Below are 18,019 nucleotides of genomic sequence, written 5' to 3'. Positions count from 1 at the left end.
CCCATTCCGCACACCCTGCCACTGGAAGCAGTGAATTAACGATCTTTAAAAGTGAGTGAGGCATTATATAAAATTTTTAAAGTATTTTGGGGTGTTTATAGACAGAGTTTTGGGACAATTACAAAAGGAAAAACAGAAGCTGATAGTATATGTGAAAGTTGAATTGGGAGTCTATAGGCTTTTAAAGAGCTAGTCTTATCTGTAGGCTCTACTGTATAATTTTAACAAGTAATACTTAAATTTTCTTTTCCCCCCTCACTTCTCCAATTCCTAATGTTATAATTTTGACTGTTCTGAGGATATAAACGTAAGTCATTTACTTTAAATGGTGAAAAGTTGTGTTTATAAGTTTATTTTGTTTCTTGATCTTTATCTTTGAGATTTTAGCTTAAAAATAACTTTAGCATAGCACCTAACATATTCTGTTCTCTGCTTGCTTGTTTATATTTCCTGGCAGACTATAAACTCCTTCAGGGCTAGTCTTGTCTTGTTTCCAGTGTATCTCATTTACTATGAACAGTATATGGTTTAGATGCTTAAGCAATGGAAAGAAAGATTAGAAAGACAACAAACATAAAAACGATTATCTTGAGTTTTTATCACTGAGATTATTGGTGATGGTGATTTTTAGTGGTAATCATTATTTTGAAAACAGTGAAATAAATTCCTAGGAGAGAAAATAAGAAGACACAGGTCAGTACTTTTTCAATGAGTGTAATCTCCCAGTCCTGCCCTGTATACCCTCTGCCTAGAGTTTTCAAAAAAGAATCAAGGACACAGATAATGGTCCCCAAAGAAAAAAAGATGCTGTGAATGGAAAGACTTGGTTATGGTTTTCTTACCATCTGAGGCAGCACTGGACTGTCTTGGGAATAAGAACTGTGCTACTTCCCACTTTTGAAGGATAAGGGAGGTGAAGAAATAGACAGGAGATTCAGATGTTGGAGGTTACCAGTAGTCGTTGAGAGTTTATTGTTTTGCCATTGTAAACTACTTTTTAACAAATGGTATTAATTTTTTATTACCATTTGTATGTCTCAGATAAATTATTTCTTGGAAGTTTACAAAGATGACTTTCTAATACGTACTAATCTTGTGTTTTGCTCCTTTAGCATTTGACATTGTGCAGCAAAGAAATGGTTATGGAGAAGCCCAGTCCGCTGCTTGTAGGGCGGGAGTTTGTGAGGCAATATTATACTTTGCTGAATAAAGCTCCAGAATATTTACACAGGTAAATTTTAAATGGATTCGTTTAGTATTTTTATTTAGTTTTATTTTTCTGAATAGGACTTTACATATTGTCTTTCTTGTCTCATGTCTTGACAGTATCTTTGTAAGCCATATCTAATACTTTTAACTATCTGATGGCTAAAACCAGTATTTTTCAAGTTTTTTTATGAAATCCACAGTAAGAAGAACACTTCATAACACATTTACACATGCTTATGTGTGCACAAGCATTTATCCTCTGGTACTTTATGTTTAATTTTAAGAAAACCTTGGGCTTGAGAACTAATTAGTTCCAATCTGCAATTTGAAATCATGGGCTTAAGTCATCTCTTCAAAGTTCTCTACAGCAATGTTAGGAAATGAATCCATTACGCGATTATACTTGTGAAAATTTCTTGATCTGCAAAATAGATGAGTAGTATTTATAGTTTCTATTTTTTCTGATATATTTTAGCAAGTGGAAGATGTGAGACTTTAGTAAGTATTAGGTTTTGCAAGTATTTGTTGTAGAACACTCTGGTTAAGTAAGAGTTAAGAATAAATATATGAGATTGAACCCCTTGTAGTACAGGCTTCTCCCTCTAGGTGAGTGTTCTAGGAACCCATCTGTATCAGTGCACCAGCTGGTGGTGTTGTGAGAGGCTGCGGTTGGCTTTAGTGGATGCTTTTTTGAAGACTCTGAATGCGTTTGCCCATATTGTGATGGGTGATTTATGAGTATACCTGCCTAAACCACGCTGAGAGTTCAGCATTTTTTGACCAAAAAATGTCATGACCACCATGCCCCACCCTCGCTATTCACCTGATCTTGTCCCCATTGACTTTATTTTGTTTCCTTGGAAGAAAAATGTCCTTAAAGGGAAATGTTTTTGCTGATGTGGAAGAGGTGGAAAAAATGACAGAAGCACTAAAAGGCATCAAAATTGATGAGTTCAAAAACTGTTTCGAGCAAGTGGAGAAATGTCTCAGTAGTTGTATTGCATCAAATGGAGAGTACTTTGAAGGTGACTGAAGTTTAAACATAAAAATAAATAACAGTTTTTTATAAATAAATTCCAGGTTTTTTTGGGTCCCCCTTGTATAATGTTATCTTGGGAATCCTCTTTATGAGGATATTATGAGGATCCTTAAGTTAAATTTTGCAATATACCCTGCATCGTTAAATATGTGAAATACTCTGTGTTATTCCAGGAGACATTTTATATAACAACTCCAAAACGAATACCTGTACATTTTCCTAATCATAAAAATAAAGGCATTCTTCTTCAACAGTGTATGTGAGAAGTTTGTGGGGGGAAATAGAATTAATAGGGACTTTTTTAATTCGAGATTAAGTGTTTTTTTTCAATGTAGGTAATAGCATTATATTGACAAGGAACTTTTTTTTGGTGACAAAAAAGTAAAATTCAAAACAATTAGACTTTCCACCATCATTTAAATACAGCAGCACATACTTCTGTTTTATACTTCATGTATCCAGTTTCCCTAGTAATAAAAATTAGGTTTGTAATTTTCCACTTGTTAACACGTGCATTTTTGTGCACTTTTAGGATAAGTTCCTAGAAGTCAAATTGTTAAAAAATCAAATGCATTTTAGATAAGAGGTGTGTCCAGAAAAAGTTCAGCTGTTGTTAATAGAATGAGAACAGTATGCACAACATCAGTAACCTGGGAGCCAAGGAGAGTGGACTGGAATGCACATATGTGAACAGTGACAACTTCACTATACTTGTCAGTGGGGGCAGTAGACGCTGTTGAGTGAGCATGTGTACTGTGTGGCTCTCGCATTCAAAATAACAGCAAGTAGAGCAATGAATGTGCATCGAATTTTGTGTTATGTTTGAACATTCTTCCATGGAAGCTATTTGAATGATTCAGAATGCTGCAGCTATGGGCAGCTGGTGATGGGCAGCTTCATCATGACATTGTGCCCACTCATGCATCATGTCTCGTGCAGAGCTTTTGGTGAAACATCAAATCACCCAGGTGACTCAGCCCTGCTACAGCCCAGATTCGGTGCCCTGTGACTTCTGGCTTTTCTCAAAACTAAAATCACCTTTGAAAGGAAAGAGATTTCAAACCATCAATGAGGATTCAGGAAAATACAACAGGGCAGCTATGGTGATTGGGAGAACTTGTGAGGACCCAAAATGCCTGAGGCATCATTGTCTTCTGTACAGTGTTTCTTGTATCTTGTACCTTCTTCAGTAAATGTCTCTTTTTCATAATACATGGCTGGATACCTTCTGGACAGACCTCCTACACACGTAGATCCAAATTGTCCTCCAGTAAAATCATAGCAGTTTACATGCTTGCTAGTTTTACACGAGAGGAAATAGTATAAACTTTAAAATATAGTTTAAAGCATGAATTCCGGAATCAGACCTATTAGGTTCATGTCTCAGCTGCTGCATTTTGAAAGGTGTGTGATCTTAGCGGTTAATTTAACTTCTTCTGATCCTTATTTTACTTATTTAGATAATAGCCCTTATTTCATGAGGTTGTTATAATAATATAGATTTTTTACATAGTCTCTGAATTATTTCTGTCATTTTAAATCTAAACTGAATCTAAGGCTTTGCAAGGGTTAGTAATCATTTAGAATTTGGAGTAGAATGTTAAACAGCATCTGATTCCCAAACAAGTCCAGATAACTGAGTTTTTGTTTCCAAAGGGGAAAAAAGGGGTCAATTACTATAGCGTCAGTATGTAGAATGTATTACAAATACCTTATTATTTTCCCACTTAACAAAAAAAAAAAATAGGTGTGACAAGAATTAGATGAGAGTAGCTAGTGATTTGAGTGTATGGTATATTCAGTGTGCTAGACACGCTGAGAATTTTGTCATTACTCGTTTAATCCTTACAAAACCCTATGGGGTAGTCATTGTTTTGGTTTATAACCAAGGTAAACGTACAAGACTATAAGTATGCTCAAGATTACACAACTAATGAATGAGGGATCCAGGCCTGGAAATTAGGTCTGTGTGACACTGGAACTGTACTGCCTCTTAGGTTTCCCTTGACAGTTGAGTGTTCATCATTATCAATGGTTTACAGGTTTTATGGCAGGAATTCTTCCTATGTTCATGGTGGAGTAGATGCTAGTGGAAAGCCCCAGGAGGCTGTTTATGGCCAAAATGTAAGTATCAGTTTCATATACATTTTTTATTTTTTTTGTGTGTGTTAAAATAGATATTTGAAAAATAGCCTTTTTGTGCCCATGTGTTTCTTGAATGTGATCATTAGTTGTAACTAGGATTTATGTTACAATAATTGTCAATTCTGCTTTGAGTTCTTGTAAACATTTACATTGGTTTAGGGGTGGATACAAAGGAGAAGATGGAATGTTTTATATCCTTGATGTATTTTATACATGAAACAGTTGAGCCAGTTTACTAAAGTTTATACAAATGTGGGCTAAACCTTAACTTTAAACAGGAATGCATAGAAGTATATATACTCCGTATGATTTTGTAGAGGATGAGATGTGGGATTTCAAATAGACTCTGCATTTACAGGATTGTTGTTTAAAAGTAGAAGAAATGGCCTCGGCACACACGCAGTAAAATTAGATGTAAGGTCAAGGAGTATACAACACGTTTTGTGTGAATGACTAAATATCTAATGCAGATAGTGGGACAAAGCTATATAAAGCCCGTATATTATACTACTGCATAATAAGAGATAGCCATTGTGATTTCTTGTGTAAGGAGTTAACATGTTGAAAATGGTAGTTTTAGGAACATCAGTCTGGCAGTAACACATAGCATGATAGAATGGATTCAAGTTAGGCAGAAAGATTTAAGTAAATATTCTATAGGTTGTGAGGAAGAAATCAGTGGAATTTTCTTGTAGTATTGCTTAGGTAATGGAATATCATAAGAATTTTTGTTTTCTCCCTTCTTCTTATAAAGGATATACACCACAAAGTATTATCTCTGAACTTCAGTGAATGTCATACCAAAATTCGTCATGTGGATGCTCATGCAACCTTAAGTGATGGAGTAGTTGTCCAGGTCATGGGTTTGCTGTCCAACAGTGGACAGCCAGAGAGGAAATTTATGCAAACCTTTGTTCTGGCTCCTGAAGTAAGTTTTTATTTATATGATTGTATTTGGTTCTTATTAGTTGCTTGACATGTCCAGAGAGTTTCATCTTACCAGTTTAGATGTGCATGTAGCTTTTTTGAAAATTAGTACTGGGCCTGTTGATATACTTTATTTGAGCTTTGTGTGTGTGTGTGCTCTTTGACTAGACATAAAAGTCAGATACTGATACTAATGTGTAACTAGATGATTAAGATTACAGAAATAATACAAAAAGTATGTTATGTTTAACAGGTAATATATTAAACAAAATGGAAAAGTTTCATTTGTTAATTGGTTCTGGTTCTCTTACATTGAGTAGACATTTTTTAAGTTTCAGTATTTTTTGAGTGATCTGTAGTTTTGTTAACATCATATAGCATGTTCAACTTTAGAAAATTATATTTAGTCTTCATTATTCTGTATTACAAAAATAGAAATTGTGTATGCTGTGTCATTTGTTCTTTTTATTTTATGCCACCTTTATGGGTGCTTACGGTGTATTTGGATGCTGTTTTTCTATAGGGATCTGTTCCAAATAAGTTTTACGTTCACAATGATATGTTTCGTTATGAGGATGAAGTATTTGGTGACTCTGAACCAGAACTTGATGAAGGTAAGGTTACTTTTGAGATAGAAGGGTTCCTTCCTCATTCTTTAGGGAAAAGTATGAAACTTAAAGAAATTTTCCTGTATTGTAAAAACCCCTTTTCTCCTTTTGATTTTTGTTATGAATGATATAGGTGTTCATTATATGAAATAATTAAAAAGTCAGACATAGAAAGTAGAAAAAATTCTCCTCGATCTCATCCTCTATAGATAACTAAGAGTTCGGTGCCTGTTACAGAATTTTGTTGGAACCTATCCTTACCAATACTGATTTTTATAAACAAAAAATGGTATTATGTTGGCTTAAAGTTTGCTTTTTTTTTTTTTTTTGGCTGTGTCATAATTATTTAGTTGATCTTCCATTGGATACATCAGTTGTTTCCTTTCTTAATCATTATTTGTTTTGTTGAATAAATGTGACAAAGGAAACTAAGTTATAACTTCATTGTTTATTTCTTACCCTTTCCTTACTAATAGATTTCGTTTAAAAAAATAGGGTAAATAGCAAACATCATGTTGGCTTGCTTTTCAGATTTTTAAGAGAACAGGGAATATTGCAAATGAATGCTTTTGTGAAAAGTACGCCTTTTTTTTTAATGTCACATCTCACTGCCTTAATCATTAAAAATGTGGATATCAAATTGTGTGTTAAGCCTCTTTTAAAACGATATGATGCATTATGTGTTGTCAGAATCAGAAGATGAAGTAGAAGAGGAGCAAGAAGAAAGGCAGCCATCTCCAGAACCTGTACAAGAAAATACTAACAGTGGATACTATGAAGCTCACCCTGTGACGTAAGAATAGTGTTTGCAAGGTCAAATTTGGTCTAAACTAATGCAGTCGGGTGGGTTTTGTTCCTAGGATTGATTACTGCTGGAAGTGAATTTTTGATAAAGCTACCTATCAGCAGTATTTGAGTGCTTTGCAAGAAATTTGGAAATAATTGTTTTTATTTAATTTAAAAAATTGATCATGGTTTGGCCCAAAACACTGAACACATACTGATAATGCAGAATGTTGGGATAACACAGAGAGTGAGCATTTTATTTTATTTTTTTAATTATCCAGTTTTAAGATAGTGGGTTTGAAAAATGTTTCATGAGAGTATGATTCCCTTCTGCCTCCTACTTCTTAGTGGACTTTTGCTCATTATGTTAGAGGAATACTGAATTTTATCTTAACTTGAATTGATCATTTCACTCTCATACTGAAAGGGGAATAAAATATTTTATTGTAGTAATGGCATAGAGGAACCTTTGGAAGAATCGTCTCATGAACCTGAACCTGAGCCAGAATCTGAAACTAAGACTGAAGAGCTGAAACCGCCCGTGGAAGAGAAGAACTTAGAAGAATTAGAGGAGAAGTCCACTTCTCCTCCTCCTGCTGAACCTGTTTCTCTGCCACAAGAACCACCAAAGGTTAGATCAAAGATCTCTTTAATCTGTAACTTCACACTTTCATATTTGATGCTATTATTGAAGCATGACCTTTGTTCTGTTATGTTAAATTGTTTAATATAGTAAACTATACTTTTTTATGTATATGAAAGAAGCTGTGGTTTTTTGTGGGGTTTTTTTGTAATCCTGAGGAAGTCTGATCACATTTTTCCCTCCAAAAAAATGCCCCTCAGAGTGAAGTTTAAGATAAATCTTTGTCTGTATGCAATGCTTAGTACCTTTTATGAAATTATTTGGGTCCATGTATAAACCTGAGAGTTGTTCTTCCATTGTGTATTAAGTCCTGTACATGGGTGAAGGGGTCATGCAATTTCCCAACTTAAACAAGTTGGTTTATTATTAGAAGAGGAGATACCTGTTATTTCTGGTTTAAATGGGAACAGTTTCCTTACTACACCAATTAAACTCTTTTGGAAACATTAGTGATTGATAATGTATCATTTAAGCCTAGCTATACATCTTTTATCTTTCTGTAAAAGTAGAAGGTTAAAGTATATTTGAGTAGTGAGAGGAGATACTTTGTTCAATTTGTGAATGTTTGTTAAAGTTTCTAGCTAGTACTTTCTTCTTTCCTATCCTTCTCCTTTTCCCTTAACACCATCACACACCCTGTTTTTCTCTAAAGGGGAAAGAAATTGATTCTATTAGGCTCTGACTTTTCTAGTATGTGTTAGTGGTTTTGTGCCACTTGCTCATCTACTTAGGGCATATAGGAAGTTGCTCGTGGATTTATTTAGCAGTTCAGTAAAAATCATCAAATCTTGCATAATGAGATTTTGAAAGCTGGCACATAGACTGGCATGTGTGTGTGTGCCTTTCTTTTAGGAATCCTCCAATATAGAGCAATAGTTTAGAAGTGAAAAAAATATATATTTGGAAGTTTCCCTATAGGAATGTTGGTGGTTTTCCATGATTAGTAGTCTAGGTTTGTTGCATTTCCTGCAGGCTTTCTCCTGGGCTTCAGTGACCAGTAAAAACCTGCCTCCTAGTGGTACTGTTTCTTCCTCTGGAATTCCACCCCATGTTAAAGCACCAGTCTCACAGGTAACCAATCTGTGAACACATTGGATTGTATCCTTGTTACATTGCCAATTGCTTATCTTTTTAATACTTTTTTAAATGAGTCAATCAGAAATTATGAATTAAATATACAAAAAAAAATTGTATTAAATGTCAGTGCACCCACTTTAAATGCCAAATCTCCATTCATCATCTACCTAGGTGGTATTTGGGGTTTGGGTGTATGAAATGCAGATTAAGTTGGTTTTACACACATACATATATATATATATATATTTATATTATTGTCATTTAAAAGGCTTCTTCAAATAACCAAAACAAAGTTCCTTTTTAAAAAGTTTTAAATTTTATTCAGCAAATATTTTAAGAAATTTGGAAAGGCACAAAGTAGTGTGGCATTATAAAGAATCACTGTTTTTAAAAAATAGAATACTTTAAAAATAATACTGCCTGAGCTTTTTTATCTATAAGTGGTTCACACCATTTAACTGAAGCCTGTACCAACTTATGACTGTAGTGTTCACCTTAACTGATCATTCCAATATTCTGCTTTTTGTCTGTTTGTCATTATACCCATTTCAGAGCTTTCAAAACATTCAAAATAAGACACTGCCTACTATATTTATTAGATATACTTAGAATTAACTAAATTTAAGTTAAGCTTATAGGCACAGTTTAAAAGAGTGTCCAATTCTTTTATCTACATTTTGAGTTAAACTGAATTGCACTAGAAAATTTATATTTAAAATGGTTAGGGCACATAGAGTTGTTTGTGTACACCTCTTAATATGCTCTAAACAATGAAACTTTGAAGTTTCAAATGTAGCCAGTAATTATTAGAAAGTCTTACTTGTGTTGGTACCATATAATCAGGTAACATAATAGAATACATGGCCTCATGATAACCTGGGGTTTTTTTGTTTGTTTTTTGATGTTGTTTTTTTCAGTTAGATATTCAGGAAGATACTCAGTTATTTATTCAGGAAGTGCTGAGTTACATACACAGATCACAAATTAGTAATCTTTCTTAAAATTAATTTACCAAGTATTGATTGTGCTTTTCAACCCATTTGAAGACCTGATAAGTAACTTGTGGATGTGCTTTGAAATACTTGATTTATCAGATTTGCACTTGGAATCCCTTGAATTCTTACTTCATTTGAGAGAGTTGGCTACATTTCTTTTAAACTTACTGGTAGTTAAAAGTTAACTAATGCTTATTGTACCAGGCATTGTCAAAGCACTTTATATTCATTTTCATCTAATCCTCATAACTACTTTGTTAGGGTGATTACTATTACTATTCCTGTTTCCCACTTAATTAAATAATTTGAGGCCTAGAATACCTCACCTAAGGTCAGGCAGGTTTTATAAATAAATAGTAGGAGTGGGTTTTGAATTCACGCAGTTGGACATCATGGACACCGGAGTCCATATGTGACTCATGCAAACCTGCATAGGTTTCTTTAGCCCTTTGGAGGGGAATGTATCTCTATTTACATTTAAGAAAAGTACTATATTTAAGCATGCCTAAATTACATTTTATTATATCCTAACCTCTTGCCCAAGGAAAAATTTTTTTTTTACTTTTTGTAGTTTTTGAGATGTAGAAGACTAGATTGTATTTCCCAGCGTATACCCTTATTACAACAAAATATTTAAATGTTTATAATTTAAACTTTAAAATAAATTTCTGGTCTCTTTAGGCTATATTCGGAATGGATTCATGGTTTTCCACTTTACTTAATAACCTTTCAATTTTATTTTTGTACCTTGGTGTAGTATTCCTTTTCTTGACAGTTTTAGCATAGGTTATTAATAAAAGAAAAATGTAATCTCAGGGTATTGGTAGGCTTTAATTTAGAAGTAGGTAAGTTAATTTCTTGGTAAAAGAATATTTTGTCTGGAAATTGATTATTTTATCTAAATAGCTTTTGTTAAATTGAAGGATGTGTTTATTAGTTTTGGTTTTACCTGCTATTGACTTGATTTGATGCTTCCATTTTTATATTGTATTCCATTTGACTTTTCGTTTGTGGGATTTGTCATGTGAGCACACTTTCTGGTTTAGTGGAAATAATTTTAAGGCCCTAAAATAATATGTGGCATATTAGCCATTTTATCTAATTAGAATCATGAAATTTAGCCTGGAGAATTTTACAAGTGTACAGTGGGCTTAGTTAACATATATTAATCAGTCGTTGAAGGGATTTTGTTAGAATTTTGGTTTCGTTTTTTCTTGCATTGGCATCATCTGATACATAGGTTGTTAAATCAAAGTATGAATTATTTGTAAGGTGTTAACAAATTGTTTAAATTTATGTTTTTACTTTGACGTCCTTAAAGGATAATGAAGAACTTTTCTATTTTGCTACTTGTGGTTTTGTTTTGGTACTCTGTTTTGAGAACAATTTGAATCAGTCAGGGTGCCTCAGTTCTTTGATACCATTTGGATTGAATTGAGTCTGAAGTTTTTCTGAGATTTTTAAATTAAAATGTATGTTTGCTTTTTTAAATTAATTTCCTAAGCACACTAGCTTCTTCAAAACTTTATTAGAGTACATTTATTCTTCAGTTCTGTTTACAGTCATATTTAAGTTGTGCTTTTAGGCCTCCTTAAGTTGAAATTTTTAAATAACTGACTTTTTCAGGCATCACATCATGCGTCAAACTATCTGACAGCATTAAATTCCAGCTATAGATAAGCAGTGGTTTCAGGGCTGTAACTTAGGTTCCCTTGTCAGGCATAGAACATTCTTCTACATGTTTTGGGTTAGAAAACTAAATGGGAATTAATTTTAAGTGAATCAGTAGCTACTAGGCATCTATACTTAACAATACTGTTTTGGTTCTTTAGGTGGTGTAGAAATAAGCTGTGATCTTTGTAGGAATAAATACATATAAATAACTGAAAAACTTGGAGAGTTAAAATGGTTTAACTAGTAAAATTCTAGAACATGGGAAACAACTTCATCTTGTTGGAGGAGGGAATCTACATAGAAGAAAATAGAATTCGGGAAGAGTCAGACGAATATGTTAAAACCTGTTAGGATAGAAGTTACAGTGGGTGAAGTCGTTTACAATAAATTGTCATTTTTGAAGGAAGCATAACTTTTTGTATTAAAATTTGTCCTTGCAAATTATGATACTTCTGTTATATAAATATGAAAGAGTTTGAGCCACTGCCAGGGCTGACGTCCTTAGAGATGCTCAGCCATAAAGACAGCACTGAAATTACAAGCTTTCTGACTTGAGACATGCTCTTCCTATCCCACTGAGTGTTTTCAGCATCCTTTGAGGGTGCATGTATTTTGTTTCTTCCTTGGACCACAAATGTTTGGGCAGTAGATAATCTGAAGACATTGGGAATACTGAATATGTCATTGTAAATAATTAAAAAGTATGTGTCATACATTCTTGTCTTCCTAAGATAAAAAGGTGGCCTTTTCTTTTGTATATGTATTTACATGGAGTGGCTGGCTCATCTTGCAATTTTGGGATTTTTGTATGAATACCTTTTATGCTGTCTCAATGTAGATGTAACTTTATTTTTAAAATGTGGTTGGAAAAAAAAGCTTATTGTGAGTTATATGGCCTTGAGTGGGAAAACAAAACCTACCCTACAGTCCTAGATTGGTACAGAATATCTTTTTAAAAATTTATTTTTTATGTACATGGACACTATGTTAAAAACATTCTAAACTTAAAATTACCATTATATGCCTGTTAATGACTTCTGATAGTTGCTTTAGTTGTTTTTTCTCCTGTGGAATGTCTTTATAATGTTTTTCCTTTACATTTTATAATGTGCTTTTTCCCTTGTATTTTAGCCGAGAGTTGAAGCTAAACCGGAAGTTCAGTCTCAGCCACCTCGTGTGCGTGAACAGCGACCTAGAGAACGACCTGGTTTCCCTCCTAGAGGACCAAGACCAGGTAAGTCAGTCCCTCCTGTAGCCTTCAGAATTTATCGTTTAGTACTTGAAAAGTTGAAAAAGGCCGAACTTAAAAACTATGTGTTTTTATACCCAAATTCTATTTTCAGAATGCTTAAAGGTTTAAATAACCTGCTAAAATTCAGTCTGGGGCAACACAACTAACTTTTAGGGGAGGATTAGTTGTCGTGCCATAGAGATGTGTATTTTGAAGGCATGCAGTAATTTTGAAACAAGTATTTGGTTTATTGTCACTGGTTCTAAGAATTCAAAACTGAGTGCCAGTAACCTACTCTATTACTTTAGCACTCTTATCTCTTCACAAATAGTAAGCACAAACTGGTTCTTATTTTGATTGTCTTAAGGTTTTAAGTTGCCATGTTTGCATTATTAGCTAATAACATGCAGCACCTCTATTTGAATTCTATAGGTCTGTTTAGATTGCTTTTGGGAGGAGGTGGGAGATTATGTACATCAAATTTAGAACATGTAACTTTTTCCACAAAAATAAAGTATAAGGTAAGTGTTACTAAACTAGAAGTAATGGAGGCTAGTGTTTGTCCTATCTTCACTGATTCGAGTTTATGATTTTAGGTGAGACCCCTTAAATTATGAGCTGCTTTTATGTCATTCAGTTACAACACAAATTTTTCTTGGGCAATGCATTTCTTATATGCCTGTGTTCCTTGTGTTACTGAGGATCAAATAAGACTTAATGTTGTCTGTATGTATGTATATGAACACCCTAACATACATACACATTGCTGTATACATGAAGTTTTACTTTAAGTTTAGTGATTTGACTGTAATTTCATATGTTAACCAAAGATTAAATAATTTGTGTATTTCAAAATATTAAACATTTGGTACAAATATACTTCACTATCTGAAATTTATTTGGCTCCTGGGTAATAGCAAGAGTTTGATTAAGGAGGAATCCTTGTACTAGTAACACTAGACTTTTATACAATCAGATGAGTAGATCTAACAGAGAAGGTACTTCCACAATAAGTATCTATTCCTTTTCTCAGGCAGAGGAGATATCGAACAGAATGAATCTGACAACCGTAGAATAATTCGCTATCCAGATAGTCATCAACTTTTTGTTGGTAACTTGCCACATGATATTGATGAAAATGAACTGAAAGAGTTCTTCATGAGTAAGTGATTTATTTTGCTTTATCTTAGAATTAAGAGGGAAAAACGGATCATTTTTCATAGTTTAATAAGAATTTTTTGAACCATTTATTTCTGTATATACTTTGTATATCTCCAGGTACCAATCTCTTATCAGAAGGGAGTTGAAGGCTATATCAGATGTTTCTCAGTGACTGTACTTAGTGTTGACTGGCCTGGTTCTCTAGAGGTTAGAAGAAAGAGCTGGATGAATCAGCCTTAAATTTGGAGGTGGGATTCATTTGGCAGCTATAAGTCAGAATAGAAAATATCATTGTCTTTCTAAAACTATGTAGGTAACTTTTCTTTTGAAAAGTGTAATAAAGATGCTGAAGGGCAAGAAAACAAGCAGTCCAGCTAGTTGTTGGCATCTTAGGTGAATGACCTATGTAAGTGAATGTGTACCTTAGTTGTTGGATATAGCCACTAGCAACTTTTATTTTGAGATGGATCAAGGAGATTAAGGTCATTCATCCTGAACAATTGAGGCCACAAAGTATTCTGTTAAAATATTTAACCCTTGGTATAATGTATATTTTCACAGGTTTTGGAAACGTTGTGGAACTTCGCATCAATACCAAGGGTGTTGGGGGAAAGCTTCCAAATTTTGGTTTTGTGGTTTTTGATGACTCTGAACCAGTTCAGAGAATCTTAATTGCAAAAGTAAGTGACTTAAAGGGCATAATTCAAGACTTTATTATTCCTGTTGTATATAATATTAATCTGGTGCATTTTTAAACCATAGAAAATCTTTTTTTAATGGTAAAACAAAATAGTTCACTATGAAATGGTATTTATGCAAAGAATAAAGATTTGTTAGTAGTTTCAAAGTCTGAGGTGTGGATCGTTTTATATTTATTTCTTAGGATTTTCTTATTTACATGTGCAAGGCAATACTTTACTATTACTCTCTAACCTGCCCATGTAAATCTTTTTCTCCCCTTTTAAAGCCAATTATGTTTCGAGGGGAAGTGCGTTTAAACGTGGAAGAGAAAAAAACAAGAGCTGCAAGAGAGCGAGAAACTAGAGGTGGTGGTGATGATCGCAGGGATATTAGGCGCAATGATCGAGGTCCTGGTGGTCCACGTGGAATAGTAGGTGGTGGTATGATGCGTGACCGAGATGGAAGAGGACCTCCTCCAAGAGGTGGCATGGCACAAAAACTTGGCTCTGGAAGAGGAACCGGGCAGATGGAAGGCCGCTTCACAGGACAGCGTCGCTGAAGCCCCACTGTTCACAAAGTCTCGGCAGTGGTACATTACTCATCGTGTTTGCATTCTTGTTAATTTTTTTTGGCTTTGGAATGTGACACAGCCTTTTTGATCATTTCTTGATGTGAAAAGCATCTTTTGGTTATGAGTTAAATTGAGGTGGACATTATTTCCCCAATTTTACACCAGGATTCACATTGTTAATTTATAAATCTAGACTTGGAGAATTAAGGACTGAGGAATGACCATATCTTAAACTATCTACATCAAAATGAACTTTTTAAAAGGACATGCCCAACTGAATTCAGGTCCTTTGAGTCAAAAAAAAAAAATCTTCTGCTGCACATTTTGTTTAAGTGTTACTGTTTCTGCTTATTAATGTTGGAAACACAAATAGTGCAATTGGAGAATCTTGCCTTTTTTCTTGGCTCCCCCCAAAATAACAGAAACTTGTTATGCACTCATCAAAATGCACTAATGGGTACTCCGAACTCATTAACATTGACATCTGCAACAGGAGGCAACAGGGGGAAAAAACCTTTCATCCTTTTTTCCAGTAGAGAATAGTTTGTGAATGATGAGGGCATTTTATCTGCTTGCTGTGACCAGCGTGTGTACACATAAACCTTAACAAGACTACAAGTATATTCCCAAGGAAATCATTTAGTTTGAACTAAATAACAAAAATCAGAACTTCAAATGCTGTGGTCTTGAATACTAGACCAGATTTAGTAACTCCATATCTAAGATTTTTCTACCTGCCCCTCTTCAATACAGGGATGGCTGGCTGCTCAACACACTCCTCCTCCCCTTTTTTCTTTCTTTAAGCTGTGTACAGTGAAAATTGTCTTTACTGTATTTTTGTTCTCTGGTAATGTAATAAGCATGATGGTGCCTTCTATTAATACATCATTCCAGTCTTGCTGGTAATTTTGTACAGTATAGTGTATGAATTGCTGTGCTGCAAAGCCAAACAGCTGCAAAATGTTGAAAAATCATTGAAGTGTATAAAAATTGCAGTATCTTTAAAATTAGTAAAATTGACTAGTATATGATTTACTTGGTTCTTTAGTTAACAACTTTGTGTTCTCTGTGGGAGGGAGTCTTGTGTGTTTGGGAGGGAGAGGGAAGGAGGAAGTCAGATATTTGAGTAAATCTCTTTGTTGACTTTTCTCTTAGCATGAATGTGAACGTTGAAGCGATCACTTGAGAGGTGCTTGGAAAAGTCAGTCAACTTTGATGTACATTTTTAGTGACATTTTAAAAGCAGTCAGATTCCATAAATGGCAAGTAAACCTGAAGTGAGGATACTGCAATTTTCAGAGAAAAGAACAGCAGCTCTTAAGTGTTCGCATTTTCTATTTGGGGGGCAGGGAACTGTCATTCATTTTGCACAATTCTTGAACTGATGTCAGCACCCGAGTGGCTCTGAATTTAAGTCTGGGACGACATCTTTTATTTTTACATGAATCTCTAAACAATTCTGTGAGCAAAGTTTGTAGCTGCTGGATTATTGTCTGTCTTTATAGCAAGTGCTGGTAAACCACAAGTATGGCAAAGTATATTCAATTTTATGCTTGAAATATTTGGTACATACCAGTTTCTGATGTTTCAAGCTTAGGAGTGGGGTAAATAAGTGTGACCACTTAAAGCTGCTTGTTAGCATGGAAGACTTCTCCATTCTGTCTTGGTAAAAACAAAAATGCACTTGACATAGTAGAGCAAACTGGTTTTGAATTATGAAAACTGTTTGCTATGTAGTAAACTAGCAAATGATGCACATATTTTGTCTTTCATGTACTGGGCAATATAGGTGAAATTAAATCTCACTTTTTTTCCTTTGAATGAGGTCTTCCATGTTTGAGGAAAAGTCTTGCACTATTGCATATATTTTGGGGACACAGATATCTAATAGTTTCCATTTGAGGGGGCTTAATTAGGGATTTTTCTTTTCCTGTTTAAGACACTTTTTTACACTTTCTGATGTATAGTACTTGAAGTTCTTAGTAGAAAATTTTGAGTTTTGAAGCCTTTATTCAAACTACTTCTAAATGAGTGGTTTATTGTCAGTGTTTTTTTTGTATATTTTTCCTTTACTCTTTTATTTCTTCACATTTCATATGTGTATATAAAATTTCAAATCCAGGATATTGCCCTGCCACTCATGAAAACTGTCCTGACACCAAAAGTAATGGCGGATGTTAAGTGTAATAGAAAATTAGAGCAAAGAGCCATTCAGCTTCAGTCTTTACGTACCATGAATACATCATTAAAACATCACATGGAGAAGTTTACATGGTGATTGTTCACCTGCCGTACTGTGGACCTTTAACATTTTGTCCCCTTTTCAGTGAACCAGAGTAAAAATAAAAATATTCATCTACCCTTACTGTTATTTGCTGGGTTTTGGGTTTTTTTTTTTTTTTTTTTTTTTTTTTGATGGTAATATTCTATCCTTATGACACTATTGCAACCAAATTGGCTTTACCATCTTGGCTTTAGTAGGTATAGGAGACAACGGATTACCATCTTTATTGCTGTAATGTGTTAAGCATTATATGCTAGTAGAATCTAGTTTAATTGTTTCAGGTGGAAAGTATTCTTTCAGTTTCCATTTTGAATGTGTTTGGACTAAACAAACAATAAACTACTGATGTCTGCAGCATTTATCTACGTCCCTAATTTAATCTATAGGTTTGTGTTCCAAAATGCATTTCACACATCCTAAGCAAAAATAAGGAATTGTTTTAAAACCAAGTGCTTATTTGTGAAATCTGATATATATATAAAGTAAACCATTTAAGTAAGACTTGAGCATTGTCAAGAGATCTATCCCAGTTCAGTTGGATAGCTGGTATACAAGTTAAAGAACGTTAGAAAAATAAAAATAGGAAGGTGAGAGTAATCTAAAGCAGACCACTAAACATTTATTTATTTATTTTAAATCTTGGGTTTCCCAAAGGATTTCTACCTCACATTTCAGAAGGACGGCAGAAGAGGGATTGAGGCTATCTGAAGTTATGGACAAGACCCAATTCAGAAATTGAAACCTGTTTGTCAAGCTCTAAAACAATATTAAAGGAAAAATAGTCACTTAATTATCCTTACCGTATTTTTTGGACCATAAGACGCACCTAGGTTTTAGAGGAGGAAAATGGAAAAAAATTTTGAGGCAAAAATGTGGTAAAATATTTAATAACATAAATAACATAATATTTTCACCAATGTAAATGTAAGCTACATTCGGACTTTAAGATGCACCCCCATTTTCCTCTCAAATTTGGGGGAAAGGGTGC

The 18,019-nt window shown here is 34.1% G+C and overlaps 1 protein-coding gene across 4 annotated transcripts in view; it reads left to right on the top strand.

Annotated features, from left to right (window-relative positions):
* The window catches only part of G3BP2 (G3BP stress granule assembly factor 2), an 81,082-nt gene extending 63,690 nt beyond the window's left edge, over positions 1-17,392 (top strand). For 2 of the 4 annotated variants that reach the window (XM_053922346.2, XM_024579433.4), the window contains exons 2-12: positions 1,113-1,231; positions 4,291-4,372; positions 5,148-5,321; positions 5,844-5,934; positions 6,619-6,721; positions 7,165-7,345; positions 8,330-8,428; positions 12,235-12,337; positions 13,368-13,496; positions 14,057-14,175; positions 14,463-17,392. In XM_053922346.2, coding sequence (XP_053778321.1) covers positions 1,137-1,231; positions 4,291-4,372; positions 5,148-5,321; positions 5,844-5,934; positions 6,619-6,721; positions 7,165-7,345; positions 8,330-8,428; positions 12,235-12,337; positions 13,368-13,496; positions 14,057-14,175; positions 14,463-14,735 — 1,449 coding nt within the window. In that variant the 5' untranslated portion in view covers positions 1,113-1,136 and the 3' untranslated portion in view covers positions 14,736-17,392. The remainder of the gene's footprint in view (positions 1-1,112; positions 1,232-4,290; positions 4,373-5,147; positions 5,322-5,843; positions 5,935-6,618; positions 6,722-7,164; positions 7,346-8,329; positions 8,429-12,234; positions 12,338-13,367; positions 13,497-14,056; positions 14,176-14,462) is intronic. The other 2 variants (XM_053922347.2, XM_024579453.4) reach the window with 1 other exon arrangement.
* Positions 17,393-18,019: the final 627 nt, after the last annotated feature.

Source organism: Desmodus rotundus, chromosome 4 (assembly GCF_022682495.2).
Source record: "Desmodus rotundus isolate HL8 chromosome 4, HLdesRot8A.1, whole genome shotgun sequence".
Taxonomy (NCBI): domain Eukaryota; kingdom Metazoa; phylum Chordata; class Mammalia; order Chiroptera; family Phyllostomidae; genus Desmodus; species Desmodus rotundus.
The sequence above is the reverse complement of the archived record's forward strand: the minus strand, read 5'-3'. Positions and strand labels throughout refer to the sequence as shown.